The following is a 25424-nucleotide window of genomic DNA, read 5'->3' on the forward strand; positions in this document are numbered from 1 at the left end:
TATGTCGTGCATAACAAGGTCTTTGGGTATTGACGTGAATAGGGATGTTACGTCCAAGGATATTAAAATATATCCTGGAGGCAAGGTCATTTTGTTCAGCAATTCGCAGCACGCGAACGAGTTTTTGATATTGTATTGGCTATGTATCGAACAATGGATTAATTCACTGACGAATTTGGATAATTGATATGATGGGGCTGTCATGTTTGGTACTACCGGGCGTAACGGAAGTCCTGTTTTGTGTGCTTTTGGTTGACCATATATTCTGGGGCAAACTGCGTTGTGGATAGAAAGTTTTGAAGCCGTTTTTCTGTCTATTAATTTAAGTGTGAGTAGGCGTTGTACGAAGTTGTTATTCTTTTGTTGAAAACCTGATGTTGGATCACGTGGTACGCGTTGGTATGTATGTTCATTGTCTAGAAGCTGTAGCATTTAAGTTTGGTAATCTTGCATTGGCATAAGTACTGTTTTGTTTCCTTTGTCTGATTTTAATACGTATATGTCCGGGTTGTTTTTTTAAAAATTCTTAACTATTCTTATAGCATTTTTATAAAATCTATGGTTATCGTCATTCGGGGAACTATGTTTATTGTGGTGGATATGGTTCAAAATGGAGTTGGTGATTGTGCACCGTGTGCGGTCTTGTATTGTTGTATCGGGATTCGTTTTTAGTATGTTTTCTATTTCTGCTATAAGGTGGAAATATGGTATTTTTTGTATCGTTGATGATGGGATGGCAAAACTTGGTCCTAAACTAAGGAGTATTTCCATTTCGGGCGGAATTTGTTTGTCTGTACCGTTGTGTAGTGCTTTCGAGTTGGTTTCTAGAGTTGTTACGTTTGATGCTTTAATTTTTTTCTGTAATATGTTCTGGAACTTCCTTTTCGTTGTTTTGCATTTTTCTCGGACGTTTTTTTCGTAAAACTTGTTTTGGCTATCGAAGAATGAAGTTAATGTTTGTGCAGTGACATTTGAGGAGTGGATCTTCGTTTCTAAAACGGCTTTTTGTTTTTCCAGTGACGATAATTTAAAGTAAGTGTGTTGGATTTCAACATTCAGAATTGTCTTTTCGAACCGGGCTATGCACTTATTTAGTTTTTTTAAATGTGGACCATTTTCTTCCATCAACGGAAAGGTAAATTTAAAGCTCTCATCTACAGCATACCTTGCATAAACTGCGAAGCATGCTATATTGGAATGACAACAAACAAACTAAAAACGGGAATTAGTGGACATAAAACACACTACAATGCACTGGACAAGTTATTAGCAGAAAAAACAGCCACCACCACCGACACTGAATACACGGATACACAAATAGCCACACTGAAGGAGAAAACCGCACTAATGAATCACAGCATAACGTTAAGCCATCGTTTCGACTTGAACCACACCAAAATCCTAGATAAACATAAGAAACAACAGTCACTACCGTACTTAGAAGTATGCCATATTATGACAACCGAAAACAGCATAAACAAACGTACAGACACACAGGGACTCAATTCGATATATGCAGGAGTAATACACACACTTAAAAACACAGCTAAATAAAACTGTTATACATTCATCCATAAACGTCAAATCACCTAACATAGTTGCCACACACCAACACAGTATACAGATAGCAAAGCAAACGAGAAACCAACGCTAAAATAGAACGCTTAAGCCAAATTGAACCGTACTGACCCGTTTTTTCGCCCGGTAACAAATAAATAGTTTAAACAGACATAGCGAAAATAAAGTTATAACAAATTATAGTGAGTAGTGTTAAAATAATAATCCAAATAAGCTTAATTTATAATAAATCTTGACAATAGTTAGAATTGACGCCATTTTTGTAAGGAAAACAGATTAGGACAAATATTACTACATGCATACATACATTAACACATCATGCAATTTATGTATAGATAGCAAAAATTTTATGTAAAACAATCCAGAATCCTTGAAAAAGATGAAATAAATCATCGAAACGTCGGATAGTAGAAGCGAAACATCGTTTAGCTGCTCTAAATAGACTGAATAGCCGAAAATTCTCCCCCGAGTTGAACGTCACAGTCGATAAGCATCCACATAAGTTGTTGAGAACTATGATGATTGTTGTAGACATCAGACGTTACTCGATTCATTCAACGACTGGTGCCAACGCAACTATATGATGCTGAGCATTCCCAAATGTACCGTGATTAGCTTCCAGTGCAAAAAACAGCCGTTGCTTTTTGACTATCGTATCGCTGGCACTTATTTGCATCGTGGCGACGTTGTCACTGATTTGGGTGTTTTGTTGGACATTAGTATGACATTTAGGCAGCATTATTCTGCGATCATCAATAAAGCCAATCGTCAACTTGGTTTAATATTTAGGATTGGAAAGGAATTTCACGACCCCTGTACTTCGCGCACACTCTACTACTCTCTGGTACGCTTAGTTTTAGAAACTGCCTGCGTTGCTTGGGACCCGTACTACGAGTTTTAGATACAGCCAATCGAGCGCATTCAAAAGCTCTTTATCCGAAGGATTCGTCGCAGATTGCCATGGAGGAACCCTGATTATTTGCCGCCATACGGAAGGCTTTGCCTGCTGGTTGGGATAAGACCTCTTGAAGAGCGTCGTAAGGACATACTGGCCAGGACAGTGCACAAAATCCTCACTGGTTGCTATGACTGCCCTGCTATCTTGACAATGCTTCAGCTGCAATGCCCTCTTCATCCACAACGTCATCAGCGATTACTGCAGACAAACGCACACCGCACAAATTATGGCCAGCATGAACCTGTTCGTCGGATGGCCCTGATTTATAATCTTCAAAATGTTAATTTTAATTTCTAGTATAGTTAATTAATGTGCATTGTTTGTTTTGACTTTATCTATGTTATCTGTATCGGATTTTTGTAATATCTCTGTATATGTTTTTGTTTTTTAAAAAGATGCTGGGTTTTTATGCCGCCTTGATAGTCGCCTACCAGTGACTTTCAAGGTGGCTTTTCCTAGCCATACACACACTTTTTCATTAAGACTGCTAGTCGGATGGATTTAATTCAATTAATAATAAACAATAAATAATAAGAAACAACTATCATTCCGAGGTAATATGAGCCAATCTCGAGATATAACATTTTTACGAAAAATGTTGTAAACTTCGTAATTTTTTTTTACAATTTATAGACGTAAGACACCCGAAAATAGTGATAGGTGAACTTTGAAGAAAATAAATCAAGGAATCCAGAAAAAATATTATTTTTGACCGGATTTATGAAATTAGCTGCATTGGCCGAAAAATGCAAATTTAGTTTTAAAATACAAAAATAATCCATCTGGCAACACTTCCGGTCAAAAACAATATTTTTTAGAAATAAGAGATATTTGACAAAAATTGCGCGACTTTGCAAAAAACAAGGGGGTCCTAGTCATTCTGTGCCGAACACGCATCAGTATAGGACGTGTTTGGTGATCGCTCCGATAGAATATAAAACAAAAGACGCGCGAGCAAGTGTTGGCATTGTTTGCCTGGTCGAGTGAAGGTTCAAGGTCGCCCGCCTTTGTGCAACTGTTTCGCATCGTGGCTGTTTGCTGGTGCGTAAGCCGATTTGGCTGCTAAGTGATTTGTGCTACAGCAGTGGACGAGAATCTCAACACAAAGGAGGAAAAAGAAGAAGCCAACAGTTGACAGCGAGTTGTGTCGCTGTGCTGAGTGATCACACACCCGGCTCGCTGCTGGTGGCTGTTTGGAGCTGCTGTATTGGTGCTGCTGGCTGTAACGGCTGCAGCTTCGACCGTTCGGACAACCAACCCCGCTGAAAGGAGAAGTAAAGGGGTACGTGTTCTGTCGGCGCTAGTGCGCTAGATTTAGCGCGATGGATGTAGATCTCTCGCCTCCCGTGCCACCATCCCCGAACCCCTCCGACCCTGTCCCTCCTACCAACCCTTCCTCTGTTAATTCTCCAGTCCCCCCTCGCCCCAGGCTTTACCTGGACGGATCTCAGGGCAGCTTTACTGTTTTCTTTCGGCCAAAAGCAGGAACGAAATCGAAGCCGTTAAACATCCTGCAGATTTCGAAAGACCTGACGGAGGGGTACAAGGCCGTGACCGAAATCTCCAAGGTCAGACCCAACAAGCTCCGTGTCGTGGTCAGCGATCTGGAACAGGCCAACGCTATTGCTCGCTCCGAGCTTTTCACACGCGAGTATCGCGTTTATATACCCGCACGAGACGTGGAGATCGACGGTATCATAACCGATTCGAGTCTGTTGGTCGAGTGTATCTTGGCAAGCGGTTTTGGCTGCTTCAAAAATGCTTTGTGTCACGACGTAAAAGTAAAGATCATAGATTGCAAGCAATTGCGGTCTGTGTCTCTTGTCAACGGCACAAAAGTGTACACTCCGTCAGACTAGTTTCGTGTTACGTTTGCCGGATCTGCTCTCCTTAGCCACGCCTCGATCGATCGGGTTCGTCTGCCTGTGCGATTGTATGTACCCCGTGTTATGAATTGCACCAATTGCAAGCAGCTAGGCCACACAGCCGCCTACTGCTGCAATAAGGCACGATGTAGCAAGTGTGGAGAAACTCATGCGGACGATTCTTGCAGTGTAAATGCTGAAAAATGTATTCACTGCGGGGAAAATCAGCATGAGCTCTCCACATGCCCGGTGTACATGCAGCGCAGAGATAAAATCAAGCGGTCACTTAAGGAGCGTTCAAAGCGATCTTACGCTGTGATGCTGAAGAAGACCGTGACCACTTCTACCATAACATCGAACCCCTTTGATCTGTTGTCCTCTGATGAAACCGATTCTGACGATTCACCAGCGGGAACTACTTATGCCAATCCTGGGCGTCTAGAAAGAAGAAAAATATTTCCTCTCCTAAACGTCCCCGAAAAGGTCCTAAGATTTCCCAAAGTGAAATGAAAGTTACAAACAAACCAAACAGTGCTGCGGAAAAACCGAAGCGAACTCCTCCTGGGCTTGCAAATTTAAAGTCCCAGAAGGAGTTCCCAGCACTGCCAGGAACATCTAAAACCCCAGTTGTTCCTTTTGCACTCCCAGTTGATGACATTGTGGACTGGATTTTTGAAACTTTCAATGTACCCGATCCAATTAAAATTTTTCTTACAGCATTCCTCCCAACAGTTAGATCATTTTTGAAGCAGTTGACTGCCCAATGGCCCCTCCTTGCAGCGATTGTATCCTTCGATGCCTAATTCATCTGCGTATACGAAGGATTCTATCTCTGTCTTACAGTGGAATTGTAGAAGTGTTTTATCAAAAATGGATTCGTTTAAAGTTTTAATAAATAGAAACAAATGCGATGCATTTTCCCTTTGTGAAACTTGGCTTACTTCAAATATCGATCTCAACTTCCATGATTTTAATATTATTCGCCTTGATCGAGACACCCCATTTGGAGGGGTACTTTTAGGGATTAAAAAGTGCTATTCTTTCTATCGTATTAACCTCCCCTCGATTCCAGGTATCGAAGTTGTCGCATGTCAAATGACAATACAAGGTAAAGAGCTTTGTATTGCCTCAATATATATTCCTCCCAGAGCACAGGTTGGGCAACGGCTGCTCTTTGATTTAATAGAACTGCTTCCCTCGCCACGTTTGATTCTGGGAGACTTCAACTCTCATGGTGTGGCTTGGGGTTCCCCCTACAATGATAACCGCTCCTCTTTAATCTATAACCTTTGCGATGACTTCGACATGACTATTTTGAACAACGGTGAAATGACACGTATCCCGAAACCTCCAGCGCGCCCAAGCGCTTTGGATCTATCCTTATGTTCGACGTCGCTACGGTTGGATTGCACATGGAAGGTAATCCTCGATCCTCACGGTAGCGACTATCTGCCTATTCTTATTTCAATTACTGACGGTTCAACTCGCATGCGACCAATTGACATTCCGTATGACTTCACACGGAATGTCGATTGGAAGTTATACGAGGAAATGATTTCAAAAGCGGTCGAGTCGATTCAACATCACCCACCACTTGAAAAATACAACCTCCTCGCGGACTTAATCCTCGACGCCGCGTTGCAAGCCCAAACGAAGAAATATCCCGGCGTAACGATCAAAGAGCGGCCTCCAACTCCGTGGTGGGACAAAGAGTGCTCCGATGTCTACACGCAAAGATCCGACGCGTTTTTGGCCTTCCAGAAGGGAGGTATACCCGACGACTATATACGGTATTCGGAGCTTAATACCAAGCTTAAAAGCCTGGCTATAGCAAAGAAACGCGGATATTGGCGTCGGTTCGTGAACGAGACGTCGAGGGAGACATCGATGAGCACTCTTTGGAACACAGCCCGAAGAATGCGGAATCGCGTAACGGTCAACGAAAGCGAGGAGTCTTCAAGTAGGTGGATATTTGATTTTGCCAGGAAAGTATGTCCGGACTCTGTTCCTGAGCAAAATATTGTTCGTGATGCGTCTCCGGGCCACGACGCGATAGAATCACCTTTTACGATGGCAGAATTTTCAGTTGCCCTCCTGTCCTGTAACAATAACGCGCCTGGGTTAGATAGAATCACATTCAACTTGTTGAAGAATCTACCCGGCAATGCCAAGAGGCGCTTGTTGAACTTGTTCAATAAGTTCCTGGAGCAAAACATTGTACCGCAGGATTGGAGGCAAGTGAAGGTGATCGCCATCCAAAAACCAGGGAAACCAGCTTCTGATCACAACTCTTATAGGCCGATTGCAATGCTATCCTGTATCCGGAAATTGATGGAAAAAATGAAACTCCGTCGTTTAGACCATTGGGTCGAATCAAATGGTCTACTATCAGATACTCAATTTGGCTTCCGCCGTGCCAAAGGGACGAATCATTGTCTTGCGTTGCTTTCAACAGATATTCAGCTGGCGTATGCTCGCAAACAAATGGCGTCTGCGTTCTTGGACATTAAGGGGGCTTTTGATTCCGTTTCTATTGACATTCTTTCGGGTAAACTTCACCGACAAGGATTTTCTCCAATTTTGAACAATTTTTTGCACAATTTGTTGTCCGGAAAGCACATGCATTTTACGCACGGCGATTTGGCAACTTTTCGCATTAGCTACATGGGTCTTCCCCAGGGCTCATGTTTAAGCCCCCTTCTTTACAACTTTTATGTAAATGACATCGACGAATGTCTGGCAAATTCATGCACGATAAGACAACTTGCAGACGACAGTGTAATCTCTGTTACAGGAGCCAAAGCTGCCGATTTGCAAGGACCATTGCAAGATACCTTGGACAATTTGTCTGCTTGGGCTTTACAGCTAGGTATCGAATTCTCTCCGGAGAAGACTGAGATAGTAGTTTTTTCTAGGAAGCATGAACCTGCTCAGCTTCAAACACAATTAATGGGTAAAACGATTTCTCAGGTTTTGGTACACAAATATCTTGGTGTCTGGTTCGACTCTAAAGGCGCCTGGGGTTGTCACGTTAGGTATCTGATGAAAAAATGTCAACAAAGAGTGAATTTTCCTCGTACAATAACCGGACAATGGTGGGGAGCCCTCCCAGGAGACCTTATAAGGCTTTACCAAACAACGATATTGTCTGTCATTGAGTACGGGTGTTTCTGCTTCCGCTCCGCAGCAAACACACATTTGATCAAACTGGAGCGAATACAATATCGTTGTTTGCGTATCGCCTTGGGTTGCATGCAGTCGACCCATACGATGAGTTTGGAGGTCTTAGCTGGAGTACTACCATTGAAAAACCACTTCTGGAGCCTGTCTTCTCGTATTCTTATCAAATGTGAGGTCTTGAACCGTCCCGTGTTTGAAAATTTTGAAAGGTTAATCGAACTTAATTCTCAAACCCGTTTTATGACATTGTATTTCAATCACATGTCCCATAATATTAACCCTTCTTCGAATATTCCAAATCGTGTCGACTTATCAAATACTTCTGATTCTACTGTGTTTTTCGATACATCCATGATAGAAGAAACTCGTGGAATCCCGGATCATTTACGCGTGCAGCAGATCCCTCAATTTTTTTCCAATAAATATCGAAACATCAACTGCGACAATATGTTCAACACTGACGGATCACTTCTTGATGGGTCCACTGGCTTCGGTATTTTCAATAACAATTTAACCGTCTCCCATAAGCTTGATAATCCTGCTTCTGTTTACGTCGCAGAATTGGCTGCAATTCAGTACACCCTAGGGATTATCGAAAAAATGCCCACGGACCATTATTTCATCTTTACGGACAGTATCAGTTCCATTGAGGCTCTCCGATCGATGAAAGATGTTAAGCACTCTCCGTATTTCCTGGGGAAAATACGGGAACATCTGAGTGCTTTATCCGAAAAATCTACTCAGATTACCTTAGCGTGGGTCCCTTCTCACTGCTCGATACCGGGTAATGAGAAAGCGGACTCTTTGGCTAAGGTGGGCGCAACAAACGGTGAAATTTATGGAAGACCAATTGCCTTTGATGAATTTTTCTCATTTGCACGTCAGAATACGATCATCAGTTGGCAAAATGCTTGGACCAGAGGGGTACTGGGAAGGTGGTTACATTCCATAATCCCCAAGGTGTCGACGAACCCGTGGTTCAAGGGGTTGGATGTAGGTCGGGATTTCATTTGCGTGATGTCCCGGCTTATGTCCAATAACTATAGATTTGACGCGCATCTCCGTCGTATTGGGCTCGGGGAAAGTGGTATCTGTGCCTGTGGTGAAGGTTATCACGACATAGAGCACGTTGTTTGGTCATGCCCTGTACACTGTGACGCCAGGTCTAAATTAATAGCTTCCCTGCAGGCCGAAAGTAGGCAGCCGGCTGTTCCTGTTCGTGATGTCTTGGCGAGCCGTGACCTATCCTACATGTCCCTTATATACGTTTTCCTGAAATCCACCCACGCCCCAGTTTAATCCTATTCCCTTCCGCCTACATCCAACCAAACGACAAGAACACGTTAAGACCCCGGATCCGGAAACAGCAACTAGACCCGCACGATACTCCCAGGTCCCGAGGGAGACAACCCAATATGCCAGTCCGTAATATCTTGGCCCAGCAGCGGATCATGTGCTTACCTATGGCAATGAAAACCATCATACAGTAAACCAGTGCTTTTAATGCAAAATATTATAGCCTTAAGTTACATTTAGTTTCAGCTCGTAGTCGGCAGCGAGGATAAAAAATTTGCTTTTAGTTATTAAGATACTTTAGAAAGTAAGCTACCAGATATAATTGGCGCCGTTAAACATTAAGTTGTATTTGTGCCGTGTCAAATAAATTATAGATGAACAAAAAAAAGGGGGTCCTAGAGAGCGGGAGGTATTCCAATCGACACCAAAATTGGGATTTTTCCAAAGAGACAGTAGATGAATAATTCCCCCAACTTTGAGCAAAATCTGTGATGGTCGTGTCCAAGTGGCATGTACATTTCGTATGGAATAACCCATAGGGAACATAGGTTGTTCATCATATAAGCGGATTCGTCGACTTCGTTCGAGTTTTAAATAAAGCCCCGATACAAGCTTAGGAAAATGACTGGAGAGCGACACTATACTGACGACTTTTCTCTCTCTTTACTCTAACAGCCTCATGCATGAGCTATTCATGAGAGCTCACATACAGCTACAGCTTAAACAAGGCAAAGAAACTGTCTTGTGTTGCGTACGACAGCTCATTCTTGCGCATGTATTTTGTTTGTTCGGACATGACAGCCTAGTTTGCTCGTTTTGAGGATGTCCTGTTCCTGTTGACAGCCTGCTGATCGGCTGCGGCTGTCATCGACATCGACGCATTTTTTCGTTTCTTCTTTTTCACAGGCCGGTGGCATATTGAATACAAAGCAAACCGTTTCCATTGTTGAAATTACTCCCCACGTAAGAAAAAACGTGCTTCGCACCATCTCTCTTTCATTCTTTCATCGGCCTTACTGTTGTGATCGTAATCGCCTGACATCCCGCTTGGATTCGTGTTGAAGGATGTCGGTAGATTACAGGCTGTCATTCGCGACAGCTTGGAACTACCAACAGACATATGAAGATGAAAAATAACAGTCCGTATGGAGTTGCATGTGTGCTCTCGTCAGAGCTGTGCAATACAATGAGAGCCGGATCAGTTGAAAATTTGCTGTCATTGTCTTACAGTCATTTTCATAACACTGCCCCGATATGTTGCCTACTGTCAAACGTGTAGAGTTTAGATATGGCTTCCATTCTCTTATAGCAGTCGTGCATAATGTCCTGGTTAACACGTGTCTTTGGCCAGGGTGGGTTTTGCTCATCTATGGGTTTTCGATGTGTAATGGCTTCGCGATGTGTACCAAGACGGTTGTTCATTTCTAACGGTGGCCGGTCAGCCAAAGACTGCTTGCTCGTTGGATTTATTTGAGCACGTTGAAACCACATCTAACGAACTGCGTTTGCTTACTTGAGGATATGCGGGGTTGATAGTGGACATCTATATAGATACTTGGATGCTTTGGCTTGTAGATGGTTTTCGCGAGCGTCAAGACAGGAGTTAGTTTTCGTAGTGATCGTGCTTCACGCACAACGTCGTTCGATTCCGCCACTTACCACGGTGATACAACCCTTCCTTTCCGTCGCAGTCGTGGAGATCCGAAGGTAAACTCGGTCTCCGACAGCAACGACTGTTACACTTCCTTCCTTATAACGACATTTCTTACCCTAACGATTGTAAGGACATGGCCGGTGCCGTCATCGAACTTTACAAAACGGGAGCTACTGAATTGTTGTACACTAGTAGCTATATACGTGGTTCTTTGTGCAACTTTACTAGCTCAGATCGATCACCGAAGAGTAACTACGAAATGTGCGGTCGTTCAAGCTCAAGCTCAAGCTCAATAATAATAAATGGTTTTGGCAGCTATTGGGAATCAGACAGCTTGAAATGAAATTTGTACTTTCTAAATGCATCCGGTTTCAAGTATTCAAGGAAACACTAAATTTTTAATCGAAACAATAACGAGAGGAACTTTTCCCTGATTTTTGTTTGTTGAAATCTGACGTTATCCCAAAACTTTTGATTCAGGATGTAGAAATGTAAGACAAAATTACACTTAAAAGTTTCGTTTTCAATTTAGAATAATTTCAATACTCAATAGTTTTTTTTCAAAACGACGCGCACGTTTTTAGTATATATGTATTAGAACAGAGTAGCTCAGAAACCACTATTGTTGTGCCAATCACCGACACCCGGCTTTACTTTCTCACGCGATGGAAGGCGTAATTCCAGAGATTTTCCGCCTCAGAAAATATCCCGGTATCGGCTAGGATTTAATCTTGACCAGTTGGGTTGGTTGTGAGTGGATCACGCCACCCCACAACCATCGACACCTACGTCGGCGTTGGGATTCGAACCCAGGTGTCGAGCGTGGTTGGCGTAGACGTTACCAACTACGCTAGGCCCCCGCCTTCGAATTCATGATGTAGGCATATCAATGTGTAAAGAGAAAACGCTCTGAAACTTGAGCTTCGAGTAGTTTTTGTTTTTTTTTTTTTGGAACTTGAACCAAAATTCATGTATCAAGGTTTTATACAAAAACAAATATGAAGAAAAAATAATTTTGTTTTTTTTATTTGAATACAATTCATGTACCTCTTTTTAGAACTGCTATTTATTACTAATAAGCTATGATAGATGTGTTATCTTAAATAGCAGTTATGAGCAAGTACAGGTACATGTACTAGGCATGCACACTTGTTTAGTAGCATCAAACTTTTTACCAGAAGGACATTTGAGATGATAGTATGCCCAACCTTCGTTGAGAGCATAGCACTGGTAGTATTTAGTTGAGTCATTTGCATCAGTAAAATTACCTTCCTCTTTACACTGGTATACACAACCTCTACCATCAAAGGTAGCTCCATCCGAACACTTCAACATCAAAATTTCATAAAGACTATTGTTTGAGTAGATGCAAACAGCATAATATGTTTGGCTTGTACCATATGTTCCTACACCGGTCGAGATGGGACACTTAACGGTCACACAATCCTCGGCAAGGGAGGATTGTTTACACAGCAAGGTGGCGGCGTTGAACACGAATCCAAGAGGGCAAAGGTGGGCATCCGATTTTTTATTGGCTTCTGAACAGTTATGGTAAGCTTGACAAATATATGGGTCTAAAAATAAAAGAATATTCGAATGTTGCATTGATATAAGCGAATTTGAATTGAATACCTGGAAATACTCCTTCTCCGGTGCACGTAATTGTTGGAACTGAGCAACCTACTCCAGGATCAACCGATGCAGAACATGATCCGCTGGTACAAAATGGCGTAGATCCTCGACAAGTTGTTTCAATAGCCGTACCGCTGCCCGTACATTGTATTTGTGTAGTACAATTATTGCAACCTGAATCGTATCCTCCAGTGCACGTAAAAGCTGCTGTTGCAACCGGTAGAGATATCGGTGAAGCAACCTGAAGTGTTCCGGGCACCTCGTCGGGGTGCGCACGGCAAACCTGGACGGCTAGCACCAGCAGGAATATTTTTGCCAACATGATGAAGGTTTGCATAGACTGACACTAATGCGCTGTTTTCTTGTCAGGGTGGATATTTATATTTAAAAATTTCGCGAAAAGGTGATGCGAGTACGCATTATCATATGTCGGATGTGTTCCACTTGGTAAATATAATAAAGTCAAAATAAATCAGATTTGATAAGATTAAACGTTACGTTGTTGTTACGCTAGGAACATTCATGTGAAAGATCAACCTTTTGTTTGATATGATGATGAGGCTCTCATCATATTAATATAAAACTCACTTATGATTTATATGAGAAATAAAACAGTTCGAGTTATGATCTGATGTACTTGAGAAAAAACACTAATGTTTTTTAACAAAATATTTACAGACACCTTGGGAATTAAAGCTTTTTTGGACTTTTGGATTATTGTTCTGATGTTTTGCCAAATGCAATAACATGAGTGTGAATATTAATTTTCTTTTTTAAGATAAAAAGTAGGTGGTTAAAAGCAAGTGGTTTTGGTTACAGTATGTTATGCAAGAAAGATACCAATGCCTCCATTTTTCAATTTATCGAATAATTTTTTTTAACAAAAAATAAGTTTGAAAAACAAAGCCTAGATGCTGAGAATCGTTCAAAACTTTCTGTTCACTTTTTCAAAGCTACACGATAAATATTCGAATTCTTTTTTATGATTTTTTTCTCGATCGACGAGCAAGAATAATTAGAAAATTGTACCAAGCTATCGCTTGATTGATTAGTGGATAAAAACGAAGGCCTTTAGGAATTCACATAAAGTATCGAATAAGGGTCAGTACAAGATACTCGTGCCTAAATGCTATACCTGAAATATATGTTTGTTGGGTACAAATGAGCTTGTGTTTCTCAGAAGTTGCCAGTAAAAAAATGTTTTTAGGTGAAGATAAATTATTAAATCTAAATCTATCTAATTAAAATAGATGTGTTTAAAATCCTTTCTTTCAAAAAAATTAATCAAGCTATCCTACTTCGGATTTCTCTACAGAACAAAAAGGATACCATCTGTCACAGGATATTTCAGAATGTATAATATTGTTTCATTCTACAAAGGTATAGTGGCAGGGATTTCTACAATTCGTTTTAATATAATTTTTCCATACGAGCTAGAATACTTTAAATACAATGCTAATAAAACTGGGCAATCGTCCGGGCAAAGCTTTATTTCAGTTTCTTCTCTATAGTGAAAATATATTCGGTGTGCATTTTAACTTTAGAGTTACCATTTATTTCTAATACTTATATATATATTTATGTATTAGCATGAAATATTTGGCAGCATCAACATGTACATGTACAAGAAACACACTTTTGTTGAGAAGCATCAAACTGTTCACCAGTAGGGCAGTCGAGATGATAATATGTCCAACCTCCGTTGAGAGCCTGGCACTGGTAGTATTTGCTAGGGTCATTGGAATCAGCGAAACTGCCTTCCTCTTTACACTGGTATATACAGTTTTTGCCATCGAATGTGGCTCCATCCGGACATTTCATCATCAATATTTGAGAAAGAACATTGTTTGAGTAGACGCAAATAGCATAATACGTTTTACTGGTGCCATAAGTTGCTACACCCGTCGAGGCGGGACATTTAAGGGTCACACAATCCTCGGCAAGGGGCGATCGTTCACACTGCAAGGCGGTGCCGTTGAATATGTTTCCAGGTGGACACGTGTAGACATCCGACGAAATTTCGGCTTCGTCACAAAAATGGTAAGCTTGACAAGTACTTGGATCTAGAAGTAAAAGAATATTCCTCTGTAACTTCGACAGAAACAAATGTTCTTCTTCTGTACGAGACTAAGTCTCTGCGACCATTTTTTATATATTGTAGTAGTATAAATACAGAAGTAATCTAATACCTGGGAATTTTCCAATACCGGTGCACCTGATACTTGCAACCTTGCAACCTGCCTCAACATCCAGCGATGTTGAACACGATCCACTGGCACAGTATGGTGCAGACACTGGACAAACTGTTTGAATGCTCGCATGGCTGCCCATACATTGCAGTTGCGTCATACAATCCTTACAACCAGATTCGTATCCTCCAGTGCATGTGAGAAATGCTGCTGAAACCTGCGGAAATTGCAATGAAACAATTTAAAGTGATCCGGGTATATCGTCGTAACGCGTTCGACAAACCTTGATGGCTAGCACCAGAAGAAATATTTTCATCAACATGATGATACTCTGCATCATCCGATTCGGACACTGATGCTTTGTATCTCTTACAATTGGATATTTATATCTAATTTTTTTTTTTGCGAATATGTGGTGCCATCGCACATTATCTTGCGTAGGATGTGTTCCACTTGGTAAATACATATAAATTAAATCAGATATGATAAGATTAAATGTTACGTCTATTCGAATTTTTTTCATCCACACTCGATGTGAGATTATCAGAATATCAACCACCACAAAACTACGACACGTTTGTCATAAAACTACTTACTTACTTTCCTAGTGACACATCCCTCAGGATTTCACCCGCGTCACAATGTTACGCCAACCAGATTGAGCCATGTCAGATTGTTTCCAGTTTCTTGAGCGACCGACACTTCCAAGATCTTGTTCTACTTGGTCCACCTAGCTCATTGCGCGCCTCTATGTCTTGCACCGGCCGAACTGAAGACGAACACCTTTTTTGCGGAATTGTTAGCCGACAGTCTCACAACATATCTCGTCCTTAGTACCCTGCCAGCTTCGGTGACTTTCTGAATATTGGGATCGTCGTAAAGTTGCGCCAGCTCATTCTTTGCCGCCAAAACGGCCTCGTCTCGAGCATTGTCCATGTCTAGTTCCAGTAGAGGACTACCGGCCTTACGAGTGTCTTGTACATGGTGCACTTGGTACGGTGATATAGTTTCCCAGATCTCAAGGTCTTGTGGAATCCGTAGTAGGCACCACTTTCAGCTTCGATACGTCTGCCGAATTCTCGTTACCAATGCACAATGGTCCAGAAATCAAATTTAGGGGGAAATTTGGGTCTAGAGCTCCATAGCAACATTTCAGAGAAAAACTTTATTCTACAAAGTTGTTACATATGATAAAGCACTCATCGAAAAATTATCGAAAATTAGGGTGACCAACAGTTTCGATGCAAACAAGTATCTAACCGTTTTATCTTTGCAGATAGAAGAAAAATTTATTCTACAATGTTATAGCTCCATTAATTTCAAATAACTTTGCGAAAAAAAGTTTTTCTCTATCTTTGATAACAACCGATTTATATTGAAAAAACACATTTTAAGCTCTAACTTTTTTATTTCAAGTTTCATCTCAAAACTGTCTTTGAACGACTTTTTGAGCATTTAAAAAAAAAAAAACAATTTGCAATGCTGACATCGTAAATATCTCAATTTTACTCGAAGTTATTAATATTTTCCATCAAAATATATTCGTTTTTAATTTGTATGTCATTCTTTTTGGGGCAAACATAAAAAATATCTCTTACTTATTTCGAAGGGCATACTTGACTCTATAAATGGAGGAACTTTTAGAAATATGTTATTTTTTAAATTTGAGTAAATTCAATTTAAAACAAGACGAAAATATCAATAATTTTAAACAATATGCATATAAAAGCACCCAGATTTATTTTTTGGTATTTTTTCTTATAACTAGACGTAATAATTTTTAATTTGACCCAAAAAGATGGGAAACTGATCAACTGGTTCAAAAGTTATGAATTTTTCGAAATAAAATACATCGAATATAGCCGTTTTTTATGGTCACCAGCTAGTCTAACGAAACAATACGGGTTTGACTATTTTCAACATAGATGCATCCCTGCGATTTTGAGCACTATTGAAGCACTTTGCGTGACCAACTTCGAAATAGGGTGACCATAAAAAACGACTGTGTTCGATGTATTTAATTTAAAAAAAATTATAACTTTTGAACCAGTTGATCGATTTTCGATCTTTTTAGGTCAAATTAAAGGTAATTACGTCTAGTTATGAGAAAAAATACCAAAAAATAAATCTGGGTGCATTTATATGCATAATGTATAAAATTATTGAAATTTTCGTGTTGTTTTTAAATTAAACTTACTCAAATTTGAAAAATAACATATTTCTGAAAATTCCTCCATTTATAAAGTCAAGTATGCCCTTCAAAACGAGACCAAGAAATATTTTATATGTTTGCCACAAAAAGAATGACATACAAATGAAAAACGCATATATTTTGATAAAAAATATTAAAAACTTTGAGTAAAATTGAGATATGTACGATGTCAGCATTGCAAATTGTTTCTCTTAAAAAGAACAAAAAGTCGCTCAAAGACAGTTTTGAGAAGAAACTTGAAGTAAAAAAGTTAGAGCGTAAAATGTGTTTTTCAGTATAAATCGGTTGTTTTCAAGGATAGAGAAAAACTTTTTTTCACAAAGTTACTTAAAATTAATGGAGCAATAACATTGTAGAACAAATTTTTCTTCTATCTGCAAAGATAAAACAGTTAGATACTTGATTGCATTGAAAATGTTGGTCACCCTAATTTTAGATAATTTTTAATAAGCGTTTTATCATATGTAACAACTTTGTAGAAGAAAGTTTTTCTCTAAAATGTTGCTATAGAGCTCTAGACCCAAATTTCCCCCTAAATTTTGTGCAATGGTCTGAGGTTCATAAATTCCTAAACCACCTCGAACTCCGTCGATTATTACGCTACTGCCTATACGAGTCCTATCGCATTGGTCTCCCCTATCGGCAGCTACTTAATCTTCGACGTTTTTCAACCTTTTCTGTTTCACGTTTCAGCTTCGTGTACTGTTCAGCAACCGCCTGGAACATCTTCCCGCAAGATTCACGTCGTCAGCGAAGCAGATGAACTAGCTGGATTAATTGAGCCGTTGCGAACCAGAGTGGTCTATGTACCATCGAGCAAATTGTTCAGGAGAAGCAATTTTCGAAAAATCTCTGAATAAAATTCTGTTCAACGGATTCTTTCAAACAAAATGTTCTAATTTAAAGGTTATGAAATGGTTTAACATTGGGATACATAAAATTAACAGTTTCTTTGCGAAATCGGTGATTTTATCTCACCAATGTACATAGACAACTCTGACTTCATATATATATTCACTGGAATCCTCGAATCGCTTCGGAACAGAGTGGTCTATGTACACAAACCCGGTAAATGAGTTTGATTTTTTAAAATATTTTTGATCTACCAAGTACAGTTTTTTGTGTAGATGCGGAATAGGGAAAAAACTCATTTCAGAAAAATGGTCTTTAGACCACTCTGGTTCGTAACGGCTCAATTGCAGAACGAGCCCGGCATGTTGGACACAAGGCAGGAAAGACCGTTGCGTGTTTCCAACGGGCTTGATAACGCATCAGAAATCTTCACACAGCACTGTATACCATCCATCGTGGCCTTAATCAATCGTGTAAGTGTCGCAAGGAAACCATTTTCGTCCATGATTGTCTATAGCTCTCTCTCTTCCTCATCTGGTGACGCACGTTCTTAGTGACGACTTCGGAGAGTTTAACTCGCTCCAGATCATACCGAGCGGATGTTATTGACAACCGATAGTCTTGGGCGCATTTCGACCATCAGGAGATAGTGATCAGAATTGACGTTTGCACCACGATAGGTTTGGACGTCGATAATATTCGAGAAGTGCCTTCCATGAATCAAAACTTCATCGATTTGTGATTCTGTTGTGGTCCTATCGGTTCGCGAAAAGGTTAAACGCGAGTGATAATTTTCATCTTTGTACGTATGGCCATGTTTTTGAAGGCGGCAAAGTCAGTGAGTCGGAAGCCATTCATTCATGAGCCGGAGGTGCTAAACTTTCCAATAACCAGTTCAAAATACCTCCTCCTGGTCGATATGAGCGTTGAGATGCGCCTGAAAAGCGTCTTCGTCGTCATCGTTACTTCCTGAGTGAGGATTGTACATGTCAATGATGCCAACGTTGAAGAAACAACACTTGTACAAGTTCTTTTGTCGATTGGTCACCATCCTATCACTTCTGCATTTTGTCTTTCACAATGACAATGTGTGTGTTTCACCTGCTCTGTTAGATGGTGTATTTACCGATACTCCCTTCCAGCATACCTCCTACAGCGTTACAATGTCGAACCTGCAGACCCTCAAGAAGTGGTAATACTTCACAAAAAATTGATCCAAGATTTAAATTGCCCCCGTACTAATTAAATTGCCCTGTACTGTAAAATCATACGTGGAAAACTTGGAAACAAAATGTTCCTGGACCAACTTTCGCAATGTTGATGCATCGTATTCAATGGCAATTGAATCAAGTTTAGGTTCGACGCTTTTTTCTGAAGAGTGTAAACATTTCTTTATGTTTTGATAATGGCAGTTTAACTTAGATGAATCTTCGCATGCTATCAAGGCTTGTATCCGCAATAATCCGGACTCCTAAAATACGTAATGAAATACTCACAATGCATTTTCGGGCGGTGCCGTATGCTCCTGAATCGAGTGTTAATGTTGGCGATTACCACAGATCTCAAGTATACGAGCTCATCTGCCACTTTGAGTTCATCGCCGTCCTTGATCTCCGCCCGTGTGATGCGAATGTTGGTTTCTCTCCAGCATCTCCCTTTCAAATACTTGGTTTTCGATGCATTAATTTCTAGTCCAACTCCCATAGCCCCTACTTCTAGTCTGGCGTAGATTGCAATGTCAAGAATCGTAATAACGTCAAGGTCGTCTGCGCAGCTTATGAGTTGAGTTATGGCTACCTTTGATGGAATTCGTGCCTCTTGTTTCGATGCCCGCTCGTCGGACCGCATCCTCAAAAGCAATGTTACACAACGTCCACTGTGCAGAAGATGATGGGTCAATAAATTTGCTGCAAAATGTTATCTCAAGAATTTTTCTACCTGTTTTTTGATGAAGATGTTTCCCATTTTGAGCGACCAAACAATAAATGGATCAAGTCTGGAATCCTGAAAATCATTTTTTCTGCCGACACTACCAGTGTACCGGCGTTAGTAGAGTTTTCAATAGAAGTAACCTGTCGTATTAAGTTTAAACATTCAACTGGATCAAACATTTTGAAGAGAATGCTGCTGATGGAAATCTGACTGACGCCGGTACACTACCCGAGCAGGAGGAATATCATTATAATATCACAACCAGATATTGGAAATACACCTCATTTTGATCTTGATATGGTTTACATAGTTGGTAACATAACAGAAAATAATACCAAAATATTTTTAATCCAAGACTATCAACAAAGTTGGATATTCCAATAAGAAACCAATAGTTTGCATTAAAAATCACGAAAATGGCCGATTCAGATATTTTCAAATTATTGAACTCTGAATGCATAAATGAACATATTATAAATAATCAATAACGAACAATTTTCACTCAAAAACTTACTTTTAATGAAATACTTTAAAATCTACTCAAATATCTTGTTGAAGGCATATAGTATAAAAATTTTATGATATTTTCAAATGCATGTTTGAAACGTGAATATCTTTCGAATGAAACGATAAGTCCTCATACCTGAATATGTTGTTGATGAGTTAAGATTCTGTTATGCTCTCCTGCCTGGGTAGTAAGGTTTGCGGTAAAAACGGACTTTTTTCGGATGGCGATAAAAAAATAACTATGGAAGGTACTTCTGTATGCTTACTAGCCAAAAAAAATCTACGTCCTTGCGAGCGGCCTTCCGGCAGTAAACCGGAACACATGCGTATAGGCATGTTTTTGGGTTCTTTCTTTGTTTTATCTATCAATTCCTCCTCAGTTTCGCGACATTGTTGAAGTAGATCTTACGCTTCAGGTTTATCCACAAATCCTCGACGCGACGCAACTTGTGGACGCTGAGCAGGTTTGCCAATTTGGGTATTACATAAATATTGTGCCGCTCCTTCTTCTTCGCTTCGCTTCGCTTCGAGTAATGGGCCGAAGCCAGATCCGGCCAAAGTACCGCATCTTCGGCCTTATGGTATTTCTTGATGTACGACGCAACTTCCGGCAGGTACTTTGTATTATAAATTTCCCCGTTCAGGGTCAGTCCGGAGAAAAAGAAGAGCGGATTTGATCCCCTTCTAGCAGATTGTCAGCCACAGAAGCACCTTCTTGGGGAACTTGGTGTGTGAAATGAACTTCACCTCGGTGCTCACTTCCTTCGTGGGGGAAGTAAAATACGATGTGCCCAGCCAGTCGTTGCCATCCAGCGTGAGACAGGTCTAGCTGTCCGTCACCACCGTCACGTCGCGATTTGTCGGGAAAATCGACTTGACCAACTTATTCAGACGCTACCGCTGCTCCGAGACCAGTCGGACGGAAATGTCACTTGTTCCTGACAAGTACGTCCATGTTCGCCAGGTACTTTTTCACTGTTTGGCCGGTTGCACAGGCCTCCCGGCCAAGCGCACGCAGCAATGTAGTCACTTTTCCCTCGGTCTTCCAGCATCCTTTGGAGCTTCGCGTCGCTCAGGGTCGTCGGCCTTCCCGAATCGGGCTTTTTTTCGATGCTCTGATTATTGTCCAATAGTGATGTTTTAGATGCCGGAACGGGCGTATCCGGTGTCCACGACCTGCGGCATGGTGTGCGTTTTCGACGCGGCGGGGTATCGTTCTTTGGACGCGCACACTTCACTGTTTTCGCCATCACCGTTAGAGTTCTAGAGCTATCGATTTTTATTGCTGACCCATGGATTATTATGATTGATGTTTCATGGCAAGTTTCTTCAGTGCGTGTGAAGGTAAACCAATGGGATACCCGAAACAATGTTCAATTCTAAGAGATGGCGCTGTAGTGATAGTGGTAGTAAAATCGAAAATTCTACGAGCATTTTGCTTAATAACTAAAAAACTGCTATTAGTTACCCTGTTTTTATATTATTCTAACTTTTTAGTAGTTACTTTTACTATATGCAATCTATTTTTATCAAAAAACTTGATTTTCTTATACAGCTCCGTTTACTCAATATAGTAGTACAACAAATTCAAGTTTTTTTGATAAAAATAGATTGAATATAGTAAAAGTAAGTACTAGAAAGTTAGAATAATATAAAAACAGAGTAACTAAAAGCAGTTTTTTCGGTTATCAAGCAAAATGCTCGTTGAAATTTCGATTTTACTACCACTACCACTACCACTACAGCGCCATCTCTTAGAGTTGAACATTGTTTCGGGTGTCCCATTGACGGAGTGCGGAGACAAAACCAATTGACTTCCGATAACTTTAGGATTTTTTGGGGTCTGGCTTTGTGCTGTCAAGTTGAATATAACGACGCCCCACTCTAGTGACACAAGAGTGGCGCAGAATCTGGAAGAGGACTTTGTAGGCGGCGTTGATCAATGTTTCGCCACGCTAGTTGCTGCATTGTAGCCGATCGCCATTTCAATGGATCAGATATACAACTCCTTTCATTCATTCCTCCGGTTGTCTCTCTTCCTTCCAAGTCTGGAAATTACACAGTGAAGTCCCGTTGCTATTGCCTCTTTGCCGTGTTTATAGAGCTCTGCCGGTATTCTGTCCTTTCCTGTCACGCTCATTTGGGCTCAAGTTTCCCTCCTTGTTCCTTCACATATCTGGACTCAGTGTTTAGCCCTTATGGCAGCGGTTCTCAACCTGGGGTACGCGTACCCCTAGGGGTACTCGAAAGCCTTCAGGCGGTACACGAAAAAAAAAATCAGTAATGGCGGACAAAGCAATTTTTCTTTATAATATTTATTTTGTTGTTCTATCTTGCTCTTAAAACATGACTGTAGCAATCAAATAAACCATAGTTCAATTTGCAACCTTAACTATACTACCACAACATGATTTACCATTACTCTCTCCCACTCTGCGAGAACATTTCAAACCAGGGGGTACAAGCGATATGAAAAATATCGCCAAGGGGTACGCGGAGAAAAAAAGGTCGAGAAGCGCTGGCCTTATGGAATTGGTTTATCTTTCCGTAAAACTAGCGCGTATCAGTAGCCCAAACAGTTGCTTCGGCTCATCACGATCCCTGTCTTCCTGTTGACGTTTCTTTCTCGTCAGAATCGTCGTCAATTCATTTTGAGCTCATCGATATTTGGCCGCGTTCTCTCTTGGGACGAAACATAGATAGCTGACAGTTTCTAATAAAAAGCGTTGCTTCAATTTGAGGAAGCTGTCAGTGAAATGCGATTATAGCACTGCCAAGTTAGCTCTCGCGCTATAAATTTATAAAATATACGGTCTCTTTCCCATCGAGACGCGAAGCGGTTCGGATCTCAAATAAAAGTTGTTCTCAGTGATCGTTAGTTTAATTTAAATCCTGTGTGGTGCTTAACGAGAACAAAGCCGAAAACCCCGATTCTGCTCTGAACAATAGCTTTTTCAAGCTCGTTTTTCCCTCTTCATCGCTTGCTGGCATTTCCCGTCAAACCGGTCATTTTGTCGGTTCGACGTCACCTAATGCCGCGGTTATGGCCTGGTCGAGCGTTGCTTGCCCCATCTATCGTCGAGAGTGCAAGCACATTGTTCCTCTGTTGAAGGTCAAGCAAGCGCGCGTAATTCTCGGCAACTTGTGGGTTGTAGGACTACCGGATGTTTGGCCGGGGCGGACGGTTTAACTGTGTGTGTGAAATATCGTAGATAGTTTAGATAGTTTTTCGAATCTTAGTAGAATCAGGCCATTCGATGACAAGGAAGGACTTCAAGCATGGGTTTATTCTCAGGCTCCCCACCAGTTAACCATTCCTTACGCTGAATTCTACAATACCTTTGCGTGACTTCCTCTTAACAAAAATTTCCCTTTTATCAATAAAACTGGCCAGAAGAACGCACAACGAAACTTCTCCAGGGAATTGGTTCCTAAAGCCTATATTTCATTTAAAAAAGCCGCGTTTTCTGAGCAAAACGTGATTTTTAAAAAATGTTTATCGTATTCCTTCGATTTTTAAATGAAGAATAAAAAAACTGCTCGAAAGGTCTTAGTTGACGTTTCGCCCATGTACGGTATATGAGAGAACTGTCATTCAAGGCATTTCGAGCAGTTTTTTATTCTTCAATTAAAAATCGAAGGAAAACGATAAACATTTTTTAAAAATCACGTTTTGCTCAGAAAATTGCACTTCTTCAGCTAATATATAAAAATCAGAAAACCGTTTAAAACTTTAGGACCCAATTATAATTGGTGATATTTGGCACGAGGAACGAGGCTCGGCATAGAACAACAGTAAGCGTGTAAAAAGGCAGGGTAGCACATTACACACAAGCACTGATAAAAAAATAATAATAAACAATGCCACTTTTCAATAGCGGTATTGCTAATAATAGAAGTGCGGGATACAGCAGACACCCGGGCGTATCTCACAATAGGTCGACGCTTCTGGTCGCAGTGGGAAGTCCATACAGGAAAAAAAAGCGAATGCACATGTACTGCCACTAGGTGGTGGTCTTGATTTGTTGTTCGGTGGTCAGGTGATCTTCAGGTGGTTTTGTTGATAATTTTGCGTTGAAAAAAGTGCTTCTAATCAGCAGGCCTCATAAAGTTGATGAATCGCTGACTGTTGTAGTTCATGTCGGTGTTTAGGCTGTGAGGCACTTTCACCGGTCTGTATACCACTTCTCTATTGTTCAGCATTAGGCGAGGTTAGGTATACTATTGATCATCAAAAATCAAGATCACGAAGAGTTGTTCAATGGGAATGATTTGCTATACGGACGATCAAGTGAAAAAAAAATCTAGTACTTTTATTTCCTCTTTAGAATTATCATCTATTAGACTAAAATTAATGAATTATATTGACAGAGTTGATTATTAGCTCTAGACTACCGAGTCATGTACTGAAAACACATACTTGTTTAGCAGCATCAAATTTTCCACCATCCGGACAACTGAGATGATAATATCCCCAACTACCGTTGAGTTCATAGCACTGGTAGTATTTACTAGAGTTATTAGTATCAGTGAAACTGCCTTCCTTTTCACACTGGTATACACATTTTTTACCGTCAAATATTGCTCCATTCGAACATTTCACCATCATGATTAAGGAAAGAGCATTCCAGTCGTAGACACAAACAGCATAAAAAGTTTTACTATTCCCGTATGTTCCTACACCTGTCGAATTGGGACATTTAACGGTCACACAGCCCATGCCAAAAAACGAAGGTTTACACTGCAAGGTGGTGGCGTCGAAGACGTATCCAGCAGGGCAAACGTAGACTTCCGAATTCATATATGTTTCCACACAATAATGATATACATAACAAGTATTTGGATCTAAAAATAAAAGAATATTGAAATGATCATGATAGTAACATGTAACATCTGATACCTGGGAATATCCCTTCTCCGGTGCACATGATGGGAGTAAAGCCGCAACCTGCGTCAGAATCAATGCGTGTAGAACACGATCCTTTCTTACAGTATGGTGCAAGTGCTGGACACTTTATCTCAAGGGCCATCAAACTGCCCAAACATTGGATAAGCGTGCTACAGTCTTTGCAACCCGAATCGAAACTTCCAGCAGTGCACGTGAAAGCTGCTGTTGCGTCCGGTAGAAAAAGTGATGAAGTGGTCTGAAGTGTTCCGGGTACCTCGGCGGGTTGCGCACGGCAAACGTGGACAACTAGCACCGGAAGGAAAATTTTGATGATACTCTGCATTATCCGGTTCAAACACTAATGCGCTGTATCTCATTGGAATGGATATTTATATTTAAAATGTTTACGAATAGCTGGTGCGAGTGCGCATTATCTTGCGTAGAACGTCTACCTTGTAAATACAATAACAGGAACAAATTGAATGAGATTTGATAAGATTAAAGGTAACGTTTCTCCTATTACAAGAAAATTTGGAATGTTGAGACTATGTCAAGGCCTCTGATTTTGGTAGGATTATTACCGAGAGCATGGTAACATGAAAAACATTATGCGTTGCTTATCTCTCCAAGAAAAAGTGACTATGATTGCCTGTCAACATTTTTATGTGTATACTCATGTTT

The 25424-nt window shown here is 40.6% G+C and overlaps 3 protein-coding genes across 3 annotated transcripts; all 3 read right to left on the reverse strand.

Moving 5' to 3' along the window:
* Window positions 1–11530: 11530 nt before the first annotated feature.
* Window positions 11531–12500, reverse strand: LOC129725196 (uncharacterized). Its single transcript, XM_055680727.1, has 2 exons — window positions 12164–12500; window positions 11531–12105 (listed from the first exon to the last, which is right to left on the reverse strand). Exons 1-2 carry the CDS (start codon window positions 12498–12500, stop codon window positions 11642–11644), a joined length of 801 nt encoding a protein of 266 aa, XP_055536702.1. The 3' UTR covers window positions 11531–11641.
* A 1123-nt stretch (window positions 12501–13623) lies between these two features.
* On the reverse strand, window positions 13624–14693 carry LOC129725478 (uncharacterized). The gene is made up of 3 exons (XM_055681378.1): window positions 14636–14693; window positions 14353–14569; window positions 13624–14226 (listed from the first exon to the last, which is right to left on the reverse strand). Exons 1-3 carry the CDS (start codon window positions 14690–14692, stop codon window positions 13772–13774), a joined length of 729 nt encoding a protein of 242 aa, XP_055537353.1. The 5' UTR covers window position 14693; the 3' UTR covers window positions 13624–13771.
* Window positions 14694–24201: 9508 nt separating this feature from the next.
* Window positions 24202–25088, reverse strand: LOC129725477 (uncharacterized). The gene is made up of 2 exons (XM_055681376.1): window positions 24756–25088; window positions 24202–24700 (listed from the first exon to the last, which is right to left on the reverse strand). Exons 1-2 carry the CDS (start codon window positions 25084–25086, stop codon window positions 24255–24257), a joined length of 777 nt encoding a protein of 258 aa, XP_055537351.1. The 5' UTR covers window positions 25087–25088; the 3' UTR covers window positions 24202–24254.
* Window positions 25089–25424: the final 336 nt, after the last annotated feature.

This window comes from Wyeomyia smithii, chromosome 2 (assembly GCF_029784165.1).
Source record: "Wyeomyia smithii strain HCP4-BCI-WySm-NY-G18 chromosome 2, ASM2978416v1, whole genome shotgun sequence".
Taxonomy (NCBI): Eukaryota; Metazoa; Arthropoda; class Insecta; order Diptera; family Culicidae; genus Wyeomyia; species Wyeomyia smithii.

Coding starts and splice junctions, on each gene's coding strand:
- LOC129725196 (XM_055680727.1), bottom strand. CDS start 12,500: ATGCAAACCTTCATCATGTTGGCAAAAATATTCCTGCTGGTGCTAGCC. Junction 12,106..12,163: donor CGGAGAAGGAGTATTTCCAG/GTATTCAATTCA, acceptor TTTTATTTTTAG/ACCCATATATTTGTCAAGCT.
- LOC129725478 (XM_055681378.1), bottom strand. CDS start 14,692: ATGATGCAGAGTATCATCATGTTGATGAAAATATTTCTTCTGGTGCTA. Junction 14,570..14,635: donor TTCTGGTGCTAGCCATCAAG/GTTTGTCGAACG, acceptor CAATTTCCGCAG/GTTTCAGCAGCATTTCTCAC. Junction 14,227..14,352: donor CGGTATTGGAAAATTCCCAG/GTATTAGATTAC, acceptor TTTTACTTCTAG/ATCCAAGTACTTGTCAAGCT.
- LOC129725477 (XM_055681376.1), bottom strand. CDS start 25,086: ATGCAGAGTATCATCAAAATTTTCCTTCCGGTGCTAGTTGTCCACGTT. Junction 24,701..24,755: donor CGGAGAAGGGATATTCCCAG/GTATCAGATGTT, acceptor TTTTATTTTTAG/ATCCAAATACTTGTTATGTA.